General features: G+C 39.6%; 1 protein-coding gene across 6 annotated transcripts in view; it reads left to right on the top strand.

The window, feature by feature from the left end:
• Window positions 1–19,584, top strand: part of VPS13B (vacuolar protein sorting 13 homolog B) — an 801,572-nt gene that overhangs the window by 712,403 nt on the left and 69,585 nt on the right. For all 6 annotated transcript variants that reach the window (XM_019468011.2, XM_019468006.2, XM_019468010.2 and 3 more), the window contains one exon: window positions 3,654–3,815. In XM_019468011.2, coding sequence (XP_019323556.2) covers window positions 3,654–3,815 — 162 coding nt within the window. The remainder of the gene's footprint in view (window positions 1–3,653; window positions 3,816–19,584) is intronic.

The following is a 19,584-nucleotide window of genomic DNA, read 5'->3' on the forward strand; positions in this document are numbered from 1 at the left end:
AGAAGGTTATTAAGTTCATTGTTTCTAAGAAATTCTGAATGTGGTTTATTCCCTTAGTGGGGGAGCTTAATTTCCCAAGCTTGGATTCTGCTGTGTGTATAATGCTCAGATACAGTCTCATTATTGCCAATGAGAAATATGAATTTAATAAGAAAGGTGAGTTATTTGAATTTGCCACATACTTTTATCAGATTCATATCTGAGACAAGTCATTTGTATCCAGTGTGGATGGACCAGACAGTTGAAGCATGAAACAATTTGGCCTTTCACCTTTAGGTCACAAGTTCAAGATTAACAGAAGCCTTCATCAGTGTCTGATTTCTCTGGCTGTAGGTTGTTTGTTTGTTTTTTCTCTTTGATAAATGATTAATGTTTTGTGAAACCAGATTAAGGACCCAAATGCCACTTGCAGTTTGCTTTATATTTCTATGCCATATTACACAATTGGACAAAATGACATTTTTATTTAAAAATGAAGGTTATGCTCATGTATCTTATCTTACACCAGAATGATGTATGTCTCTGTTTTAGTTGTAAATGCCTGTACAGCACTCCAGCACAAATCTTAAATGTAAATAAGTCATCTTTAATTACAAATCTGAGTGAGCATCCTGAGATTTAGACAATAATGATGTCATATAAAATGTGTACGAACTGTTTTATAATATACTAGAATTTAAGACACTCCAAGAAATACTTAAACTTATTACAGTTGTAATGAACTCCACAGATGAAGGGACAGTAGAGAAATAGTTCCCTGAGGACTTTTGAGTATTCTGTAGAAAAATGTAAACAACCCCCTTGTGTTCTTCCATTTACATTTTTCTAAAACAGTCATCATTTATTAAAGGTCAGTTTTTAGAGATGAGGAAAGTAATATGATTTTTTTTTTCTACTCAAGCCGCATCTGGTAACTTAACCTCTGAGTTACCAGTGGATTGATCCCAATTCATTATGAAAACTGACTTTCAATCTCAGGATATCTACCTAAGTGGGAGTTTAGAATCATATCCCTTTCTTCATGTTTGTACTCTTAGACCTAAAGGAGAGAAAAATGTTTATAAGGAGAGCAGTTTATGTTGATTATATAGTGCTAAATGGAAAAATCTCACCAAAATAATTATACACTATGACTCCAGTTTGATTAAAGGTTTATAAACCTTTAAATATGTAAGGCATATAAATAGGATTAGATAGTATTGACTAGAATAGAAATAGGCATGACACTCCAAAGAGGAAAAATTGCTAGAAGAAAATCCACCAAAATATTAACAGCAGTTGTTTGAGTGTAAAATTAGAGGCTTAAAAAAAATCTGTACTTTGGTATTTTCTAATTTTTCTACTGTGAACATGTATTCATTTATAATTTTAAAAATTAAATTTACTCACGTGTTTGTTTCATAAGTGTTTATCGAGTACTTATGTGTCAGGCATTATGCTGAGTACTAGAGATAAAACTGTAAATAACACAGACCTGATTCCTGCCCTTATGCAGCATAGATTCTAATGATGGAAGCAAGAGTGAACCCGAAGTCAAACAAATAATTGCTTAGTCCCGGTAGGGAAAGTGAAACAGTAGAGTATTATGTGATCATAAAATAGATGGACATGACCTGGTCTGGGGGTGTCCCAGAAGACTACTCAGAAGTAACCTGAAAACAGGAACCTGAAAGCTGAGTCGAAAGAAGTTAGTCAAGCGCAAAGGAAAAGAGGTCCAACCAAGGGAAAGGCACTGAGGCAGGAAGGAGTTTGACGGGTTGAACAACTTGAAAGGGGGCCAACGTAGTGTTGGAGGAGCTGGAAAGCGCTCGCAGGCCTGGAGTGTAGCAAGCAAGTAGAGAGTGGCTCAAGATGCGGAAGGGGCCAGATCAGGCAGGACTTTTATTTTATTTTATTTTATTTTTTTAATGTTTATTTATTTTTGAGACAGAGACAGAGCATGAATGGGGGAGGGTCAGAGAGAGAGGGAGACACAGAATCTGAAGCAGGCTCCAGGCTCTGAGCTGTCAGCACAGAGCCCGACGCGGGGCTCGAGCTCACGGACCGTGAGATCATGACCTGAGCCGAAGTCGGGCGCTCAACGGACTAAGCCACCCAGGCGCCCCAGGCAGGACTTTTAAACACCACTGGTAGCCAAGCTTTGAAATCATAGCTCATGATTAAAAGCCACAGCAGAGAGTATGGTAGACAACAGATAATTGTGGGTTATAATTGCTTTGGTCTCTCTTAACCCAAGACTCTTTATTGTGATTCATGTGACTGTCAAGCAAGGTCCTGCTCCTTGAGAGCAGGGAGATTGGTGAGAATAGATGGATGACAGAGTGAGAAGTCCTCAGGGGTATTTGGAAGAATGAGGTGTTAGGACCGGCCTCTCCATCAACTGCAGCCAGAAGGCACTGCCCACCCACTTAGGGGGCCTTGTTGACCAGGAGTGGATTCTACCTCTGAACATACCTGTTCTTGAAGAGGTTCTAGGTTGCGTCTTGATCAAGGCCGGATTCCAGTTACTTTCATCCTTAGACTCCTTGGCTCTAGGTCTCATAATCACTTAAATCACTACGTTCATGAGTAATGTGTCCCCTTTGACTCTCTCTCCCCTTGGGAAAATGGCAAATGACCAAGTGTGACATTGTGACATTTAACTCCACAACCAGGAAATAGGAGCCAACTGGGGAAACATCTATGACCATTAGCTCCCACTGTCCACAAATTGATGGGCTAATTAAGATTTTTTTCTTGCATTCTCAACTTGAGCATCTATCCAACTATTCTTTTCATTTGCCAAAAGTATGTTTATTGTTTTTTAAGCCATAACCTAAGCAGAGTGATAAAAGAGTAAGCACAGAAATGCTCCGTCACTCTGCCCATCTTTTGATATAACAGCAACCAGTGGAGACACCATTAAGTTGAGAGGGAAGGTGTCAACACAGGAACATATTACTAATTTGTTGAGCCTCAGCAGATTAATGGAAGACGTGAGCTGATTGATGACTATTAGCTGAAACAGACACCAACAACTGTTTTTCAACTAACGTGATTGCTCTTGAAAACTGCAGCTTGGCTTACACGGACTCTGGAGTTGATCTGTTTTGTGTGTTCAGCCTTTTAACAATGGAAGGAAAGTTATGGTTTTATTTACATCTCTCCCTGAGCAGATTTGCACACACACATCCACCCTCCCCCTTAAGGGATCTGGGGATGTATTACCTAAATGATCCTTGCTTTCTGTAGGGTACAAACTGTGGCTTTGGTAATTGGTCTTGATTGTCGAGTTTAGAAGGCCAGGAACATGGTAATTCTAGCCTCCAGTACTCTGCTCAAAAACGTGCACTACTCAGTACAGCATTCTTTGTAGCATGTTAATTCGTTTTAAAATGTTAAAAGTTTGAGGGATCTCATTGTTCTTTTACTCTTCTGTGTGTATGATTTATTTTGCAGGAGTATAAATCAAAACATATTCTTGGAACATTTAAGATCTCTTTAAGGTATTTTTTGTGCTTATCCTGGAAGTATAGAATACTTTGTATACCAGAGCTAATGACAACAGATCTTTTAGTGTTTCTGTGTTGTAACAATCGCCACCGGGCAGACAGCTGCCAAACATCTTGCAATTAATCTGATGCACGTTGGCTTTCGTATTCTTTTTCTTTCAGAACAAATGCCCTGAGGTAGAGGAGTTGGTCTTCAGCCATTTTGTGATCTGTAATGACACACAGGAGACACTGCGGTTTGGCCAGGTGGATACTGATGAAAATATTCTGCTGGCGAGTCTCCGTAGTCACCAGTACAGCTGGCGCTCTCACAAATCCCCACAGGTATCTGAGAAACAGCCCTGCAAGCACAGCAATTGTTAAGGCTGGGGATTCATTTATTCTGCATGTGTGTGCCTGTGTCCAGTTATTTCTCTTTCAAAGTCTCCCAAGGAACCACACGGTGTAGCCGCATCTGACACAAACCCAGAAAGGTTTAGAGATGGGAGCACAGCGCAACCATGCTTCTCTTGGAAGGGGACATTCTCCTGTTCAGCACAGGTGGGGGCGGGGGGGTGGTTGCAGCATGGTGTGGTGATGATGAGGTTGGACTCTGGAGCCAGAGTTCACAGGCTTTGATCCTGGCTCTGCGTCACCTTGCTTTACTTTCTGTGCCTCAGTTTTTTCATACATAAGATGGGAACGATGATAGTACCTGTTCTATAGGGTTGGAAGGACTAAATGAGTTGCTGTGCATAAAGGCACTAGAATAGTACTTGAGATACTATAAGCATTACATGTTGCCTATCATTATTTATGCATTTATTCCTATTTTTACTGTGTACATTCTCTGCCAGGCTTGTACTGGGCCCTGGGAATTCAAAGACAGGGAAGTCACAGTCCTTGCCCTCCAAGGACAGCTTACAACCTGTGACCACGGGGGCACTGAGAAAAGACATACCAAAGGATGTCTGTTTTCCAAGTAGTATAATTCCATTTTCCTGTCAGTTTAGATGGGAATAATTAGAGGGATATGCCCTGCAGGGATAATATGAGGATGAATTAAATACAAAGATGTGGTCTTAAATGAGTAAAAGAAATCCTAGGAAGTCATCTCAGGAATAATGTATTTCTAAAACTCTGGGTAATAAGGAAACTACTGCTTGTGATTAAAAGAAAGTCATTAGATTAGAGAACAAGTTTTCCCATCTGGTCTATAGACCAGCTTCACAATATGTTATGCCCTCAGGGTTCCTCTTGCTTTTTTTTTTTTCTTTCTTTCTTTTTTTCTTTCTTTTTTCTTTCTCTTTTTTTCCTCCCAGTAGCTAGATTCTGATTTCTTATTGCTCTTTCATTATTGTCACACTACTAGTACAAATTTTGGAAAGGTAGCTAAATTACAGTCTTATTTAAGAATATTTATTTAATTTAAAAACCACATAAATCCTTTTTTAATAGAAATTCTTAACAAAAATTTCCCGGATGAGGTGAATGTTGTACTCCTGTTTTTAAAGTGAATAGCATACCCTTGTTTTCTCATGTTTCTCTCAAGAAACTTCCAGGTTAGAGTTATTGTTTATTTGTTTGCCCTTGGTAACCTAAAGGCCAGTTTGTTTGTTTGTTTGTTTGTTTAAAAATATCTTTTTTGGGCTTTTTTATTAACTAATTGCAAAGGGGAGAACATACAGATATGTGGACAAAACCAAAACCACCCATAATCCCAACGACTCTGAGACAACCCATGTTAAGAATTGTTGTATAGCCTTTTAGGTATTTTTAAAGTTTCCACAGTAGTTGCATTTTCATCAGTGAGCTGGTAGGGACAGGAGAAACCTCTGGGAAGGCACAGCCCTGCCCTGCACCTGTGGCCACCGCACCTACGCCCACACAGGCTCAGGCCTCAGCCCACAGAAAGCAAAGTGGAGGAAGCTTACCTCCCCTCCCAGTCTGTTGTAAGATGCACAGACCACCATGGTCCTTGGTGACCCTCAAGATTCCCAGATACTGGAGCCAGGATAAGAAGGGTGATCATAAGAGCAGCTGGCTCAGGGGTGTGGACGAACAGGAGTCTTCATGTTAAGAGACATGCGGTGTCTGCCAGCCCTACACCTTCCTATTTATATCCTTTTGCATGTTTTCAAGGTCTTTTCATATTTGTTACTAGTTTTGTTTTCACAATATCCATGTGTGGTTTGTATTATTTTTTATGCGTATGTTATAGATAAGGCGACAGAGAAATGTTAAGCTGTCGTCTGGTTGGGACTGTATCCCGTATCTTTTGATTCGCCATATAGTGTTATTTCTACAACATTGTCCAGCCCTCGGTTTGGGCTGCATGATTTGTCTTCTAGCATAGCCAAGCTGTGAGGTTTCAAGAGATAGGCTGAGAAATCGCTAGTCTAATACTCCACATTTACAGCTAGACTAATATGGGATTCTTAGTCCAAGTAAATCCCTTGCAAAGTCTTAAGGGTATTACCAAAAACAATAAGAACCTTTTTATGACCAACTGGAAATAAGACAAATATCTATTAAAACGTTTTTTTTTCCTTTTTAATATGTAACTGCATCCTCTGAATACAAATTTTACTGAGCTACAGTCATTATAATCTTCAGGCTAAAACTTAGATCAACTTTGTTAAAAAACAACAACAACAATGTCTCCTTACAAAGCTCCGTAGGTTGCAGGAAGTATGTTTTAGGACCCTCTGAAGCCAGAAGTCTTAATGGGCCCAGAGGGTCTTCGTGGAATTCCTTATATCCACAATTGCAAATTCTGTTGTGTTCTAATGAGAGGTTACATCTGAGGATCAGCAAAACTAGCCATTTAGCTTCAAACTGCACCTGGAGGTAGTCATAGACTTGCAAGTGAGCAAACTGTTCCTTTTTCCAGACTCCACGTCATATCCTGCATTGCCCAGCAGGCTTGGTTTTAGGAACATTTGTGTCTACATGTTTATGCTACCTTGGGTGTTAGTCAATTCATAGTCTCAGGGAGGATTTCCAAAGTTCATAGAACTTAACTCCACTAAACAATGTAGCTTATATTCCAGAGATCAAGAAAGTGGCAATGACACCTGGAAAGGTTTCAAAGAGGTCAGCATATCTTAGAACCACACAGGAGGTTGCTAACAACAGTAAGTCCCAACAGGATGGGAAGAAACATGGACACAACCAATTCCAGAAATCCAAAGCTGACTTTAAAACTGAAAAGTTGTAAACTCTCCTTATAGTTTCTAACACATGCTCTGAGGCAGAATAACTTAAAATGCTGGATATCCCGCAACAGTTGCTTGCCTAAACAAACACAGGAAGGACAAAACTAATTCCTAGGGAATAGTTGAGCATATTCAGCTGCACAATCCTATATGCCACCACAAAGGGCCCTTAAATATCCCAATTCAGTAGACTTAGATCAAGTTGGATGAGAACAATAACCAGCAAGAGATCGGTCTTCAAAAAAGTGCTTCCCATTATATGAAGTTGAATCTAAGGACTGTAGGTGTGAGTTTATGGACCCTTTCCCCAGAATATGGGCAGCTTAGAGTCAAGAGAAGCTTTGTGTAATGTAGCCAAACTGAATATAGGGACACCTGTCAACCAGTAGGATTTGTGTATAGACTGTTCAAGTTAACTTCCTTTCCTGGTTAATAGAGAGCACTGTTGGCTAATTAAACTTGAAATAGATGTACCTCTACCTTGTGTGTAAGGAATTGCATTTGCTTTTACCCTCAAAACATGCATAATTTATAGATGAGGCATTTTTTAGAATTGCAAAATTCCAACTACCAGGGACTTAATTTAGTAATCAAGCCATCTCTCTAGGTGAAAATGGGCTATTGCTCCAAAATGGGCACGATAGAAAGTTTCATAAGCTCATGAAAAATAGCAGATATTTTAAAATGCAAACTATAACAAGGTTCAGAATTGACTTTTGAAGAGCAGCAGAACATCTGGGACAAACTCATTAAAGCAGGCAGATTTAGTGAAGAAAATAGAAACCCTGTATTACTCCAAGGCAGAGATTGGCAAACTTTCTCTGTGTAGGGCCTGGTAGTACATATTTTCAGCTTTCAGGGCCTTCGTGTCTCTCTAACAGCTGTTCCGCTCTGCACAAAAGCAGCCATGATGAAAGACTGTGGCTGTGTTCCAATAAAACTTCATTTATAGACTATGAAATTTAAATTTCAATAATTTTCACACATCACGAAATTGTATTCTTCTATTTTTTTCTGACCATTTAAAAATGTAAAAACCATTTTTAGCTCACAGGCTGTACAAAAATAGGCAATGCACCACATTTGGCCCACAAGCCATGGTTTGCCAGCCCTGCTTTAATGTCTCTCAGTTGACAAAACTCCACACACTAAGGCTTTGATATTCAGTTGTTTCACTCTGACCTAAATACTATTTCTATCACTTGAAAACTTGGCAAAATGTTTCTGAAATTGAGAAATTACAGGTAATTGTTTAAATCTAACACGTATAATCAACCTGTACTCCCTACGTAATAGTAAAATGTGTTTATTTGACTTCTTCGGGGCCTGTATAGAGAGAAAGTTCTCCAGTTCACTGTTTGTATATAAAAATATTTTAGAGTGAGATCTTACCATTTTCCTCCTGTCTAAAGGGAAAGTAATAGGTTTTGAGTGTCCACCTATCTTATGGAAAGTCCAGCCACTTGTCAATTTCATTAACTAGACTGTAATTCTTAGTCACTTACCATTCTTTCCATGTCCATTTCTATAATGCATATGCATACACATATAAAGAAAGAGTATGTTCCTTGTTGTCACACTCAGTTTTAAAAATTGAAAAGCACACTTAGGGAGACAAGGAAATATTCTGTTAGCAAAACTGTTTAAAGTGATAAATTTTTCAGCTGTTTGCCTCAGCTATTATATGGCACATGGCATGCATGTTGAAGTTTGTTCAGAAGGTGCAAATGAAATTAATACTTCCTTTCTAGAAAGCAATTTGATAAGAAGCAGACAAGCTATTAAAATGGTCATAACCTTCGACGGAGTAAATCCCCTACTAGTAATCTACTCTCAAGAAATAATCCAGATTAAAATGAAGGCTTACACACACACACACACACAAATGTTTATCACAATTTTATTTACAGTATCAAAAAAATTAAAAACCAGAATATTTACTTTTAAGACAATAGTTGAGTGAAAGCTAATATATTTGTATAATAAACAATTATGGGGCCTTCAACTTTTAACAAAGAAAGAGGAAGTGCTATCATATCCTATCAGTCAATAAACAGAACATAAATTTCTATATATGTAGTATGATCTTAGCAATATAAGAACAAATGCACAGAAAATACTGGAAGGAAATATGTCAAAATGTTGCCAGTGGTTGCATCTGAGTGGTAGATTAAGGTGATATTTTCCAATTTATTACATTTTTTATATAGGTCTCAACTTTTTTAAATGAGGGATATAGGGGTGCCTAGGTGACTCACTTAAGCATCCAACCCTTGATTTCGGCTCAGGTCACCATCTTGCAGTTTGTGAGATTGAGCCTCGCATCAGGCCCTAAGGTGACAGCATGGAGCCTGCTTGGAACTCTCTCTCCTCTCTCGCTCTCTGCCCCTCCTCTAACTCACCCATGCTCTCTTTCTCTCAAAATAAGTAAATGAACATTAAAAAAAGAGATAATAAAATACAGTGAGGGATATAGATTATTAAAGCAGAGAGTAGAAACCCTGAAAAAGTTATACATAAACTAAAAGGAATTTCAAACACTAACAGAAGAGTGGCAAGTGCAGTGATTTATCAATAACAATTATCTTTATTCTCAAATGAATGATTCCAAGTTTCTCTTAAATGTTCTCTTAATTACAGCTTTGTCCCACTTCAATTATCTCCATTATCTATTAAATATCCAAATTATCTGGCATCCACTCGGTCACTCACAAGCCCTCCTGTCTGCCATTATTTCTATCTAGCTGCTGATTTAGTCTCCTTCCCTCCCATTCATTTTTAATCAATAAATGTTAATTTGTTGTGACCTATTGTGTGTAATTAAACATGTTCCTTTTTGTAAAGAACTTACTCTCTAATGAGGGAGTCAGAAAAGCAAGCAAATTTCTATAGCCACAATCAGTATCTATCAGGATATTTTGAGCTAGCCCAAGACGGGAAGAAATGATGGGTAAATGAATTAAAACAATAGCCATAAGGAAGTAAAATGAGGGATTCAGAAAATACAGTCCATTGCTTCTGGATATGGACAGTGTCTTCAAGGGAATTCAAAAGAAAATGTTTACAGATCTCACATGAGGATGAGAATCTGGCAAGGCTTCCTGGCGGAAGGCATATTTGTATTGAATTTTCGTGTTGAAGTTAGAGTTAGTTAGGCAGTGAAGTGAGGGCGGTGGTGGTGTTCCAGATAAAGGAATCAGCATGTGTGAAAGCCGCAGCAGCATGACACAACATGGCGCGGAAGGACAACCGGGCTGATTTGACTGCGGTGTAGAGTATATGTGTGAGACTGCGAGAGGGCCCCATGAGGGCTGGTTAGCTACATTAACCAGCTTTGATGCTGTCTTGTGGCAGTGGTGACACAAAGGCAGGAGAAAGTACCTATTGGAAGAGGTCAGAGTTGGCTTTCCACAGAGGCTGGGTTTGAAGGTTGAGTAGACGTTGGCCCTGTGAACAATAGTGGGGAAACAAACGAGGCAGAACCAGGGAGATAGGTATGTATATATAACTAGCACATCATGTTCCAGGGAATTCGGCTTTTGTTCAGAATAACTCAGGCGTGGAAATTGTGTGCCCCACTGAAGAGATGTGTGTTGGTAAATGGGCTCTTTGGTGCTGATGGGGAAGCCCCATATGTAGGGCTGACTAATTTGAAGGTTGTGAATATTCCCAGCACAGTGGATCTTAAGCTATCAGTGCTGTAATGACCAGCTCACAAAATTCCTGAATGTTCAGAAATTCTTTTTCACAAACAAAGTAGAGCCAGCTTCAGTACACCCCCGTTTGGAGAAATTATGTTCTGAAGAGCTTGGCAATCCATTTTGAGGAGATACACCTGTATGTGATGGGCAACTTTTGCCTACTTGAGGGCTTTAACTAGAAGGATCACAGGATCACAGTTGCATCTTGGAAAGATCCCTGTGGTGTGGTTGAAAAGATAGCCTGGAGGAGATTGAGAATGCGAACTGAGAGTACTGTGGACCTTGCTGCAGACCCCAGCAGTGACAGAGGTGATAGGCACTGAGCCAAGACAGAGGAGAAGTCATAGCTTGGTGTGAATGTTTATCAAACTCATCCTTCTGTGAATAATAGTTGTAAATTCTGAGCAAAACACGAATGCTACTACCTCTGGAAACTGAACAAAGGCAGGCAGATTTTGGAGGGTATTCAAAACGAGAGCAAGTGATCTGCAGAGTGAATTGCCTATTTTTTGTTGCTTTGCCTTGAAGGCAACTGCAGTTGGTTCATTACAGGGGTAGCCCATCATCTCTCTGGCTCAAGGTACCAGGGGAAAGAGCTCAGGCCACCAAGGCTGCTAGGGAGTGAGGAGGAAACCTTTGGAAAGGGGAATGCCAGAAAGTGGGAAGATAATTTGGCTCATCTGTCAGCTGACTGCTGAACCACATGTGCATGGGGAAGACTGAAAGCAGCCCGTACCCAGGGCTTAAAGAACTGGACTAATCTGAGCTGCCACTTGCCCAGGTGTGAGAGTTTTCAGATTGATTACTTTTAAAATCAAAAACCTTTAAACTGTGGAGCAATTATAAGAAAATCCAGAGTCTCCACCACAGAACATTTACAGTATCCAAAATATAAACCAACATTATTTGGCAGATCTCAGGAATCTCAAAAAAAGAAAGAAAATGCAGTTCAATATCAAGAGAAAAATAGTTAACAGATGCCAACACTACGGTGACCTAGAGGTTAGAATTACCAGACCTAGACTTTAAAGCAACTATAGCAAAGGTGAAGTAATTTTACAGATTAATTAAGGTCCCAAATTAGTTGATTTTTAATTAATCAAAAGAGAGCTTTGTGTGGACATGATTTAATCAGATAAAAGCCCTAAAATAGGGACTGGACCCTTTTGTGGGGAGAGAGAGAGACACACATATGCTCCTGCTGGCCTTGAAAGAAGCAAACTGTCATGTCGTCCCTGCCTTTGAGGAGGCCATGGGGCAGGGAGCTGCGGAAAGCCTCCACGACCTACAGGTGGTTGCCAGTCCCAGTTGTTAGTAAGTCAGAGCCCTCATCCAGTAGCCACAGGGGAGTAGATTCTGCCAACAACCTGAGTGCACTTGGAAACGAATTCTTCTCTGCTTGGAACCCTGACCCACAGACAGAGTGGTGGTAAATGTATGTTCTTCTAAGCCGCTACATTTGTGGCAATTTGTCATTCAGTGATAGAAATATAATACAACATGACAGAAAAACGTCAGTAAACTTGAAGATCAGTAGAAATGATCCAGCCTGAAAGAGAGAGAGAGAGAACATTTCAAACAAAATGAGTAGAACTGCAGGGACCTGTGGGACAATTTCAAAAGGTCTAACAAATGAGGAATTGCAATCCAAGGATGCAAGGAAAGTGAGAGCCCAGGACCACAGAAAGAAAAAGAAAAAAATAATATCTAAAAATGTCCTAAGTTTTCCGAAAGATAGAAATTTGCAGACCAAAGAAGCTCAGAAAACTCCAGACATTTCAAAGAAACTCACACTCATGCACCTCATAAATAAACTATTAAAAACCAAAGATAAAGAGAAAATCTTGAAGATTAGCTGGAGGAAAACTGTAAGGGAAACAGTAACAATGAACTTCTCTTTAGATATCCCAGAGGCTAGAAGACAGTGGAACAAAATCTTTAAAGTGCTAGGAGAAGGTTTACACGGGAAGTGATCTGTTTGGAAGCTATTTGGGAGTTACAGTCACCAGGATTTGGTTATTGGTCATGAAAGGGAAGGGCCAAGTTTGACTCTGAGGCTTCAGACTTAGGGGACAAGTTGGTAGTATTGCTGTTGGGCCAAGACAGGGAACTGAGTAGAAAGAAGACAGGAACTGAGGGTACAGAGGATGGAATAGGGTATGAGAGCACGACACAGTGATTCTAAAATCCATTTTGGACACATTGAGTTTTGAATTCCTTGGAAGGGCAGAAAGGATGATCTATTAGAAGAAACACAGATTTGAAGCTATAAATGCCTGGATTTCACTCCTAAGGTTTGTTAGCTATATCAGACTGGAAAAGTTTCTTAATTCCCTGGAGCCTCAGCTTCCTCTTCTGCAAAATCAAGAGATTTTTGTGACTATCCCATGAAATATTATAGAGTGACTAGTAAATTACAAACTCAGTTCTCTATAACCAAAGGTTCCTTTCCTTCCCTTTCCCCATTCTAACAAGACATCCAAGTGACCATGTAGAGTAGGCAAATTGAATATAAGGGTCAGGAACTCAGGAGAATATTCTGGCCTGGAGGTAAAAATTGGGTCTATCACCAGTGCCTAGGTAGCAGTGGGAATAGATAAGCATGCCCAAGGAGACAGTGCTAACAGAAGAGGACTTTGTTAGTTACCTCTTGCTGCAGAACAATGGTACGGGCACAGGCTGACTACTATGGACACTCCATTCATAAAAGAAGAAAAATGGAGTCCCATCAAAGTTCCTGGTGCATAGAAATTCTAATATCCAACCAGTAACTCAGAAGTTTCTCAATTAGTAATCGTTCATACTCCTGCTCAGGAATGATTGTCCATGGCTCATGGCTTTGGACTCTTGGCTAAAGCTCTGAGTCATCCATCCCTTTCCATGAAAAGTAACCTTTGTTTGCACTTCAAAGTTTTCTCAGCCTGCTTTCTATCAGAATTGTGAAGAATCACAGGCCTCTTTACCATTTTGCACTGTCTTCATCTCTTTCAGTCTAAATTGGCCGTGTTTCTTCCAATACAATTCGGTAAACAACTTTGTGGGTCTCTTATTAATCTTGCTGAGGTTTGCTACAGTAGACAAAATCATGTATCTCTTCAAGATAATTCCTTCTCTGCTTTGGAATTTGGTGACACCGCTGAGGGACATCACCCCTAAGTGTCTTAGAAGCCCTGTTGTTTGAATAGTTTGCTGAAACACCAGTTTAGGTTTTTCTGAGATCCTAACAAAGGATTTTATAGCCACATCCTTAGCTTCATCCCTAAAGCCAGCTTTCCTGGTCATGTCCTGGATTTTATCTTTGCCTAGAAACCATTTCTTGAATTTAGCATCATTTGCCTTCGAGAAGGCTAGAAATGTTCAAAACTCGGCAGTCATGGCTCCCGTTCATCTAACAGTTCTTCCTTACGCTTCTGTCACCCCTCTCAGACTTTAATATAAGCAACAGATAGAAGCCAGAAGGTACTTCAACACTTCCCAGAAAACTCCTTAGCTAGGTCACATAGTTGATTAGGCACATTTCTTTTCTTTCTTTTTTTTTTTTTTTTTTTTTTTTTTTTGAGAAAGAATGCCAAGCAGGCTCCACACTGTCAGTGCAGAGCCTGACACAGGGTTCAGTGTCACAAACCATGAGATCCTGACCTGAACCAAAGTCAAGAGTAAAATGCTTAACTGACTGAGCCACCCACACACCCTGAGTGGGCACATTTCTACTTTCCCTGTCACTGCAGGTTGTAGTGTTGCTAAACTCTCTCTGCCACTACATAACAAAGATTCCCTTTCCTCCATCATCCACCAACGTTTTCCTCACATCCTCACTGACAGCCTCTCTATGGCCTTGAAGTAGCTACTAAAAATATCTTTGAAGTCGGGGCGCCTGGGTGGCGCAGTCGGTTAAGCGTCCGACTTCAGCCAGGTCACGATCTCGCGGTCCGTGAGTTCGAGCCCCGCGTCGGGCTCTGGGCTGATGGCTCGGAGCCTGGAGCCTGTTTCCGATTCTGTGTCTCCCTCTCTCTCTGCCCCTCCCCCGTTCATGCTCTGTCTCTCTCTGTCCCAAAAATAAATAAAAAACGAAAAAAAAAAAAATATCTTTGAAGTATCTCAGATATTCATCAACACTCTTCTCAAGTCCTTCCAGTTTCTACCCATTTGCCTGCTCCAAAGCCCCTTGCATTTTTAGGCTTTTGTTATAATAGCACTCCACTTGGAGATACCAAAATCTATATTAGTTGCATTTTGCTGTTTAATAAATTATCCCAAAACTTGAGTAGATAAAATAACAAATATTTTTTTACCTCCATTCCATTAGCCAAGAATTTTGGGAGTGGTAGTTGTAGCTAAGAGTCTCTGAGAAGGCTGTAGTCAAGACATCAGCTGAAACTATAGTCATCTAAAGGCTTGACTGAGCTGGAGGATCCATTTCCAAAATGGCTCACTCTCATGGCTCTTGACAAGAAGACTTGGCTTTTTGCTACAAGGATCTCTCCATAGAGTTGGTTGAGTATTCTCATGACATAGCCGCTGGCTTCCCCCAGATCAGGTTATCCAAGATAGAACAAGATAGAAGCCATAGTGTATTTCATGACCTAAGCTCAGAAGTCATTCATTGTCATTTCTGTGATATCCTAGTGGTTACACAGACTAGCCCTATTTAGCGTAGGAGAGAGCTACACAAAGGCACAAGTAACAGGAGACAAGGATCAGTGGAGTGATCTTGGAGGTGGGCTGCCATAAGGAATAATAGTAGAATTGGGGGGGTTAGGCTGAGGAATGGGATCCATTGAAAAAGAATAATAAGAAGAGGAAAACTAAGACATAACAGGAAAACTAGGACATACAGTGTTGTAAAAACTAAGAAAGAATATCTGGAGGTACAGAATTCTCAGATGCCTTATGGTGGAAATTGAATGAGACAAGAACTGAAGAGACTGTTGTATTTGGCAATTGAGAGGTCATTGATGACTCAAGGAAAGCATTTTCATGGCAAAATAGGGATTGAAGCCAAATTGAAGTGGGTTGAAAATGAACAGAAGGTGAGGAAATGGAAAGAATCAGCATAAAAAAAGTTTTTTTTTTTTAATCTTGATTGGGTGTTAGCTAGAGAAAGCTGCAGGGTAAAACGTGGGTTTTAAATGGAAGAAACCTTAAACATGTTATATATGAGAAGAAATAAATAGAAGAGATTTATATGCAGAAGAGGAAAAATGATTAGTGGCATAAAAGCTTAGAAGGGAAGAAGAGGAAAGAATCCTCCAGATGGGAGGAGGTTTATATCATATCTATTGCTGCTTAACAAAGCACCCCAAGGCTTAGTAGCTTAAAAAACCTTATTAGCTCATGAGTCTGTCGGTCAGAAATCTAGATGCACTCAGGAGGGTCCTCTGCCGGTGTCTGCAGGGCTCACTTGTGAGGCTGCCATCAGCTGGTAGGCCACCTGGGGCCTGCTGGTCCAAGATGGCCTCACCTACATGTGTGGTAGTTGGCAGGCTATTGGCCAGGGCACTCTTGGATCTCTTCCACGTGACCGCCCCGGGAGCCTCGCCCAGACAGGAAAGCAAGAGCAGAAACTGCAAAGCCTGTTGAGCCTAAGCTCAGAGCTCATGCACAATCTCCTGCCACACTGATAGGCAGAGCAAGTCACAGGTTTAGGCCACGTCCAAAGAATAAGGACCTAGGTTTTACCTCTTACTGCGAGTTGCTGAGAAAATTTGCGGCCACATGTGACTTAGCACAAAAGCCTCCTCCTATTTTGAGACAGGAGAGAATGAGGATGAGTGTGAATGTAGATGAGGTTTTGATGAAAGTAAAAAGAGAAAAAGAGAACAGGAGGCTTTATAAAAGTAATTTTCCACAGCATCTAATCCTGTAGCCTGCTCATATTAGGCATTTGGTAAACGTTCACTGAATAAGGGTTTTTACTTACTTATAACATTTCTTACATTTCTCAAGAACATAAACTTAAAAGCTTAATTGTTTTAACAATATGAAAATTATAAGTAGTGCTTTTTGCATCAGATTGGATATTTTGTGTATACTGTACGGGCATACAAAAAGAGGTCCTCCAGTCTCAAAATGTATGGTTCTGTATACTGTCAATGAAGTTGGACTTTCAATTAAGAGTGTTCCTGGTCTCCCACACCTCCTCCCCTGTGACTTCCCGTTGGCCTCTAGTGAAAATTCTGACGGAATTAGGAGAGCCGTGCAAGAGGGGATTCACCACATACTCCAAACGAGAGCACCTTTCAGGTCCACGTGCATGTCCAACTCTTCCCAATTATTATTTTTTTTAATTTTATTTTAAGTGAACTCTACACCATACATGGGTCTCGAGCTCACAACCCTGAGATCAAGAGTTGCATGATTTACCGACTGAGCCAGCCAGGCACCCCCAACTCTTCTCAGTTAACTGTGAAAAATTCTTAACTGGTTTGTCATAAACCAAAAGTACATTATATGTTACCAAATATTACCTATTTAGGGTAAATCACTTCACGTCAACTGTGCCACACATTATCTCCTTCTCTAGCCATGGAAGTAGATTCACAGAAACCTACAGTATCACCCTTGTTGGGTAGGGCACAGCTGTCTGCAACTAGCAATTCCATGTGGAAAGGAAGGATTGTATGCCTTTGCTCCCCAGTGGCAGTAACAGGCTTCTTTTTACTGTTGCTGACATTAAGATAGCTAAAATCAACAGTGAGGTAAACACTTCTTGGGACCATCTGGCAAGGATTTTAATCCAAAATTTTCTGTAAACACTGACTCCATTTGAGTACCCAGAACCTACCGTCCAGTCACCATCGACTGCATTTTTATTTCAGTCTTAAAGCAGTAATTGAAATGACAAAATAGTAGACTGTAGGCTCTGTCCCTTCACCTTTCTCTCAAAATATTTCAGTTTCATGAGAGATTCCAGAAGACTTACATTCTCTAAGGAAGCTTAGAGGGCCTTCTGAGGTCACCAGTAGAGGTAAATGGGGCCCTAACAGTTTTGGTCGTTAAATATCTAGTAGCTAGAGCATATTTAGAATTTCTCCATTTTCTATTGGGAAATGCATTTACTCTAAATGAGAGGGAGAAGTTTGGGACTGAGTTTTCTTACTCCTGTATATTTCAAAGCTTCTTTGTAAAAATCATTTGCAATATGACCTAGTTAAGACTTTTAAAGTCTTTCACCAGAAATGGCAAAGATAGGATTGTGATAGAGCACTTTATTCAGTCCCAGGGCTGATTTCTGGAGTTTCCTATACGCCTGCATGAAAGAGAACAACTGGGGATTATTTCAGCTGTGAAGCACCCAGAGGAATGACTGCTGGTGCTGCTAATGGTCTCTCTGTCCCTCCTCTGGCAATAAATTTTAGATATTGAAATATAGCTTTGGAGAAAAATGTACTGAAGATTCCTTAAGCTTTTTACAAGACACTCAAAAGGCTTTTCACAAGCCCGTGCTCTGGAAATGTGAATTCTTGATGTCTAAACATAAAGGTCCTTTACTGAACTAATTTTAAATGTGAATTTTAATACAGAGTACTTGGAGAAAGGGAATGCAGCTGGACCATTAAAGCATGGTATTTTGCCATTTTTAAGTAATGGGAAATACTGATTAAGAATGTTATAAAGATTTCAGCATACATAATGTGATTGTGTCTAATCATAACCTATTAGCACAAGCCTGTACCAAAAGCATTAACTCTGTTAAAGACAATGGCATACCTATTATACTGTGGCACTCTTTAATTATTTCCATACTGAACAGGATATTGAAGAGCTTATTATCTAAAGGTCAGAATAATGCCCAAGACATGGCCAAGCCCAATGAGTGTCAGATGCATGGAATGTTGGATGACTTCATAGTTATGAAATTATTTCATTTCTCATGATAATTCCTGACTTGCCAAGTTAGTGAATTTTAAGAACTCTGAGAGCAGATTTTAAGATAAATGTGAAATAATCCATACTTTTGGAGTCAGGGACTTCCCTTCAGGCATTAGTTCATATTTGACTTGCTTGACTTACACTTGGGGATAAAATGAGTTAGGACAAGGTCTTAGATACCACATTCCCTTACTGGGAAAGAAAACCAACTTGCACAACTTTGGCTCATGTTTCTTGTTATACAGGCACTGAGAAGCAGCGGTTGCCATGAAATACTTTATTTAACCTTTACAAAAATGTTTTCTTAGTATGGCAAGGCAGTTTAGTTAAATGAAAATAAATAACTATAAAAACTTTGGATTTCTTTTATATCCATCTGTTGACTTCTTTTTTTTTCTAATTAAAAATTAGGGATAGCAATTATAATTGCCTAAATTGCCATAATGATTAAAAATGAGGATTTCATAAAACTATTTTATCTTGTCTTAGGATACATGTTGGCATGTCTTCTGTTTTACATTAATGTAAATTTTGCTGAATGATGAATGTTGTATTTGAGAACAATTTAAAAGAAAGTTTTTATTCAAACCTTGGTTAGGTTTCTCTATTGTTTATATTTGTATTAAGTCAAAATTGATTTTCAAACAAACAAAACTGTTTGGCTCACAGACTCAAAATATCTCTCCAAACCTGAATGGCTGTTAAACAGTATCTCTAGTGTCTTTTCTCATTGGCTTCCATTTCTCAGCTCACCTAAATTATTCTTTATTATTTCTATCCAACATACTCTTTTCTCTTCCACTGAAGAGTTGGGTCCAACCAAGAGCATGGCAACCATCGACTTTCATTCTGTCGAAGGAGTGTGTCTACAGAGCACCAAAATCTCCTGGCTGTTGGTGCAACTCAATTAAGCAATTAAAGTTTCTATTTATTTTATTGAGTTACTGTAAAAGAAAATATGAACTTCATATTTTATGAATAAACCATCCTTTTCTGTACTCCCACGTACACCTACATATCACATTTTTCTGAATTTTTACTTTTCAACCCTTGGTAGTAGTATCAGGGGTAAACAGTCTCAAAGACTGTCACACAGTTCTGGACGTAAGGCAGCCATTAGTATCATGGTTTTTTTCAGTCACATATCATTTAAATATCAAAAAGTCCACACCCTTTAGAAACATGAAAACAATAGATATGTGTAATGCTGAAATGACCTTTTTTTTTTTTAAGTTTACTTATTTATTTTGAGAGAGGTGGAAACAGCGCAAGTGGGGGAAGGACAGAGAGAGAGGGAGAGAGAGAATCACAAGCAGGCTCTGT

This window comes from Panthera pardus, unplaced genomic scaffold (genome assembly GCF_024362965.1).
Source record: "Panthera pardus isolate Hobbes unplaced genomic scaffold, ASM2436296v1 HiC_scaffold_7, whole genome shotgun sequence".
Classification (NCBI taxonomy): Eukaryota; Metazoa; Chordata; class Mammalia; order Carnivora; family Felidae; genus Panthera; species Panthera pardus.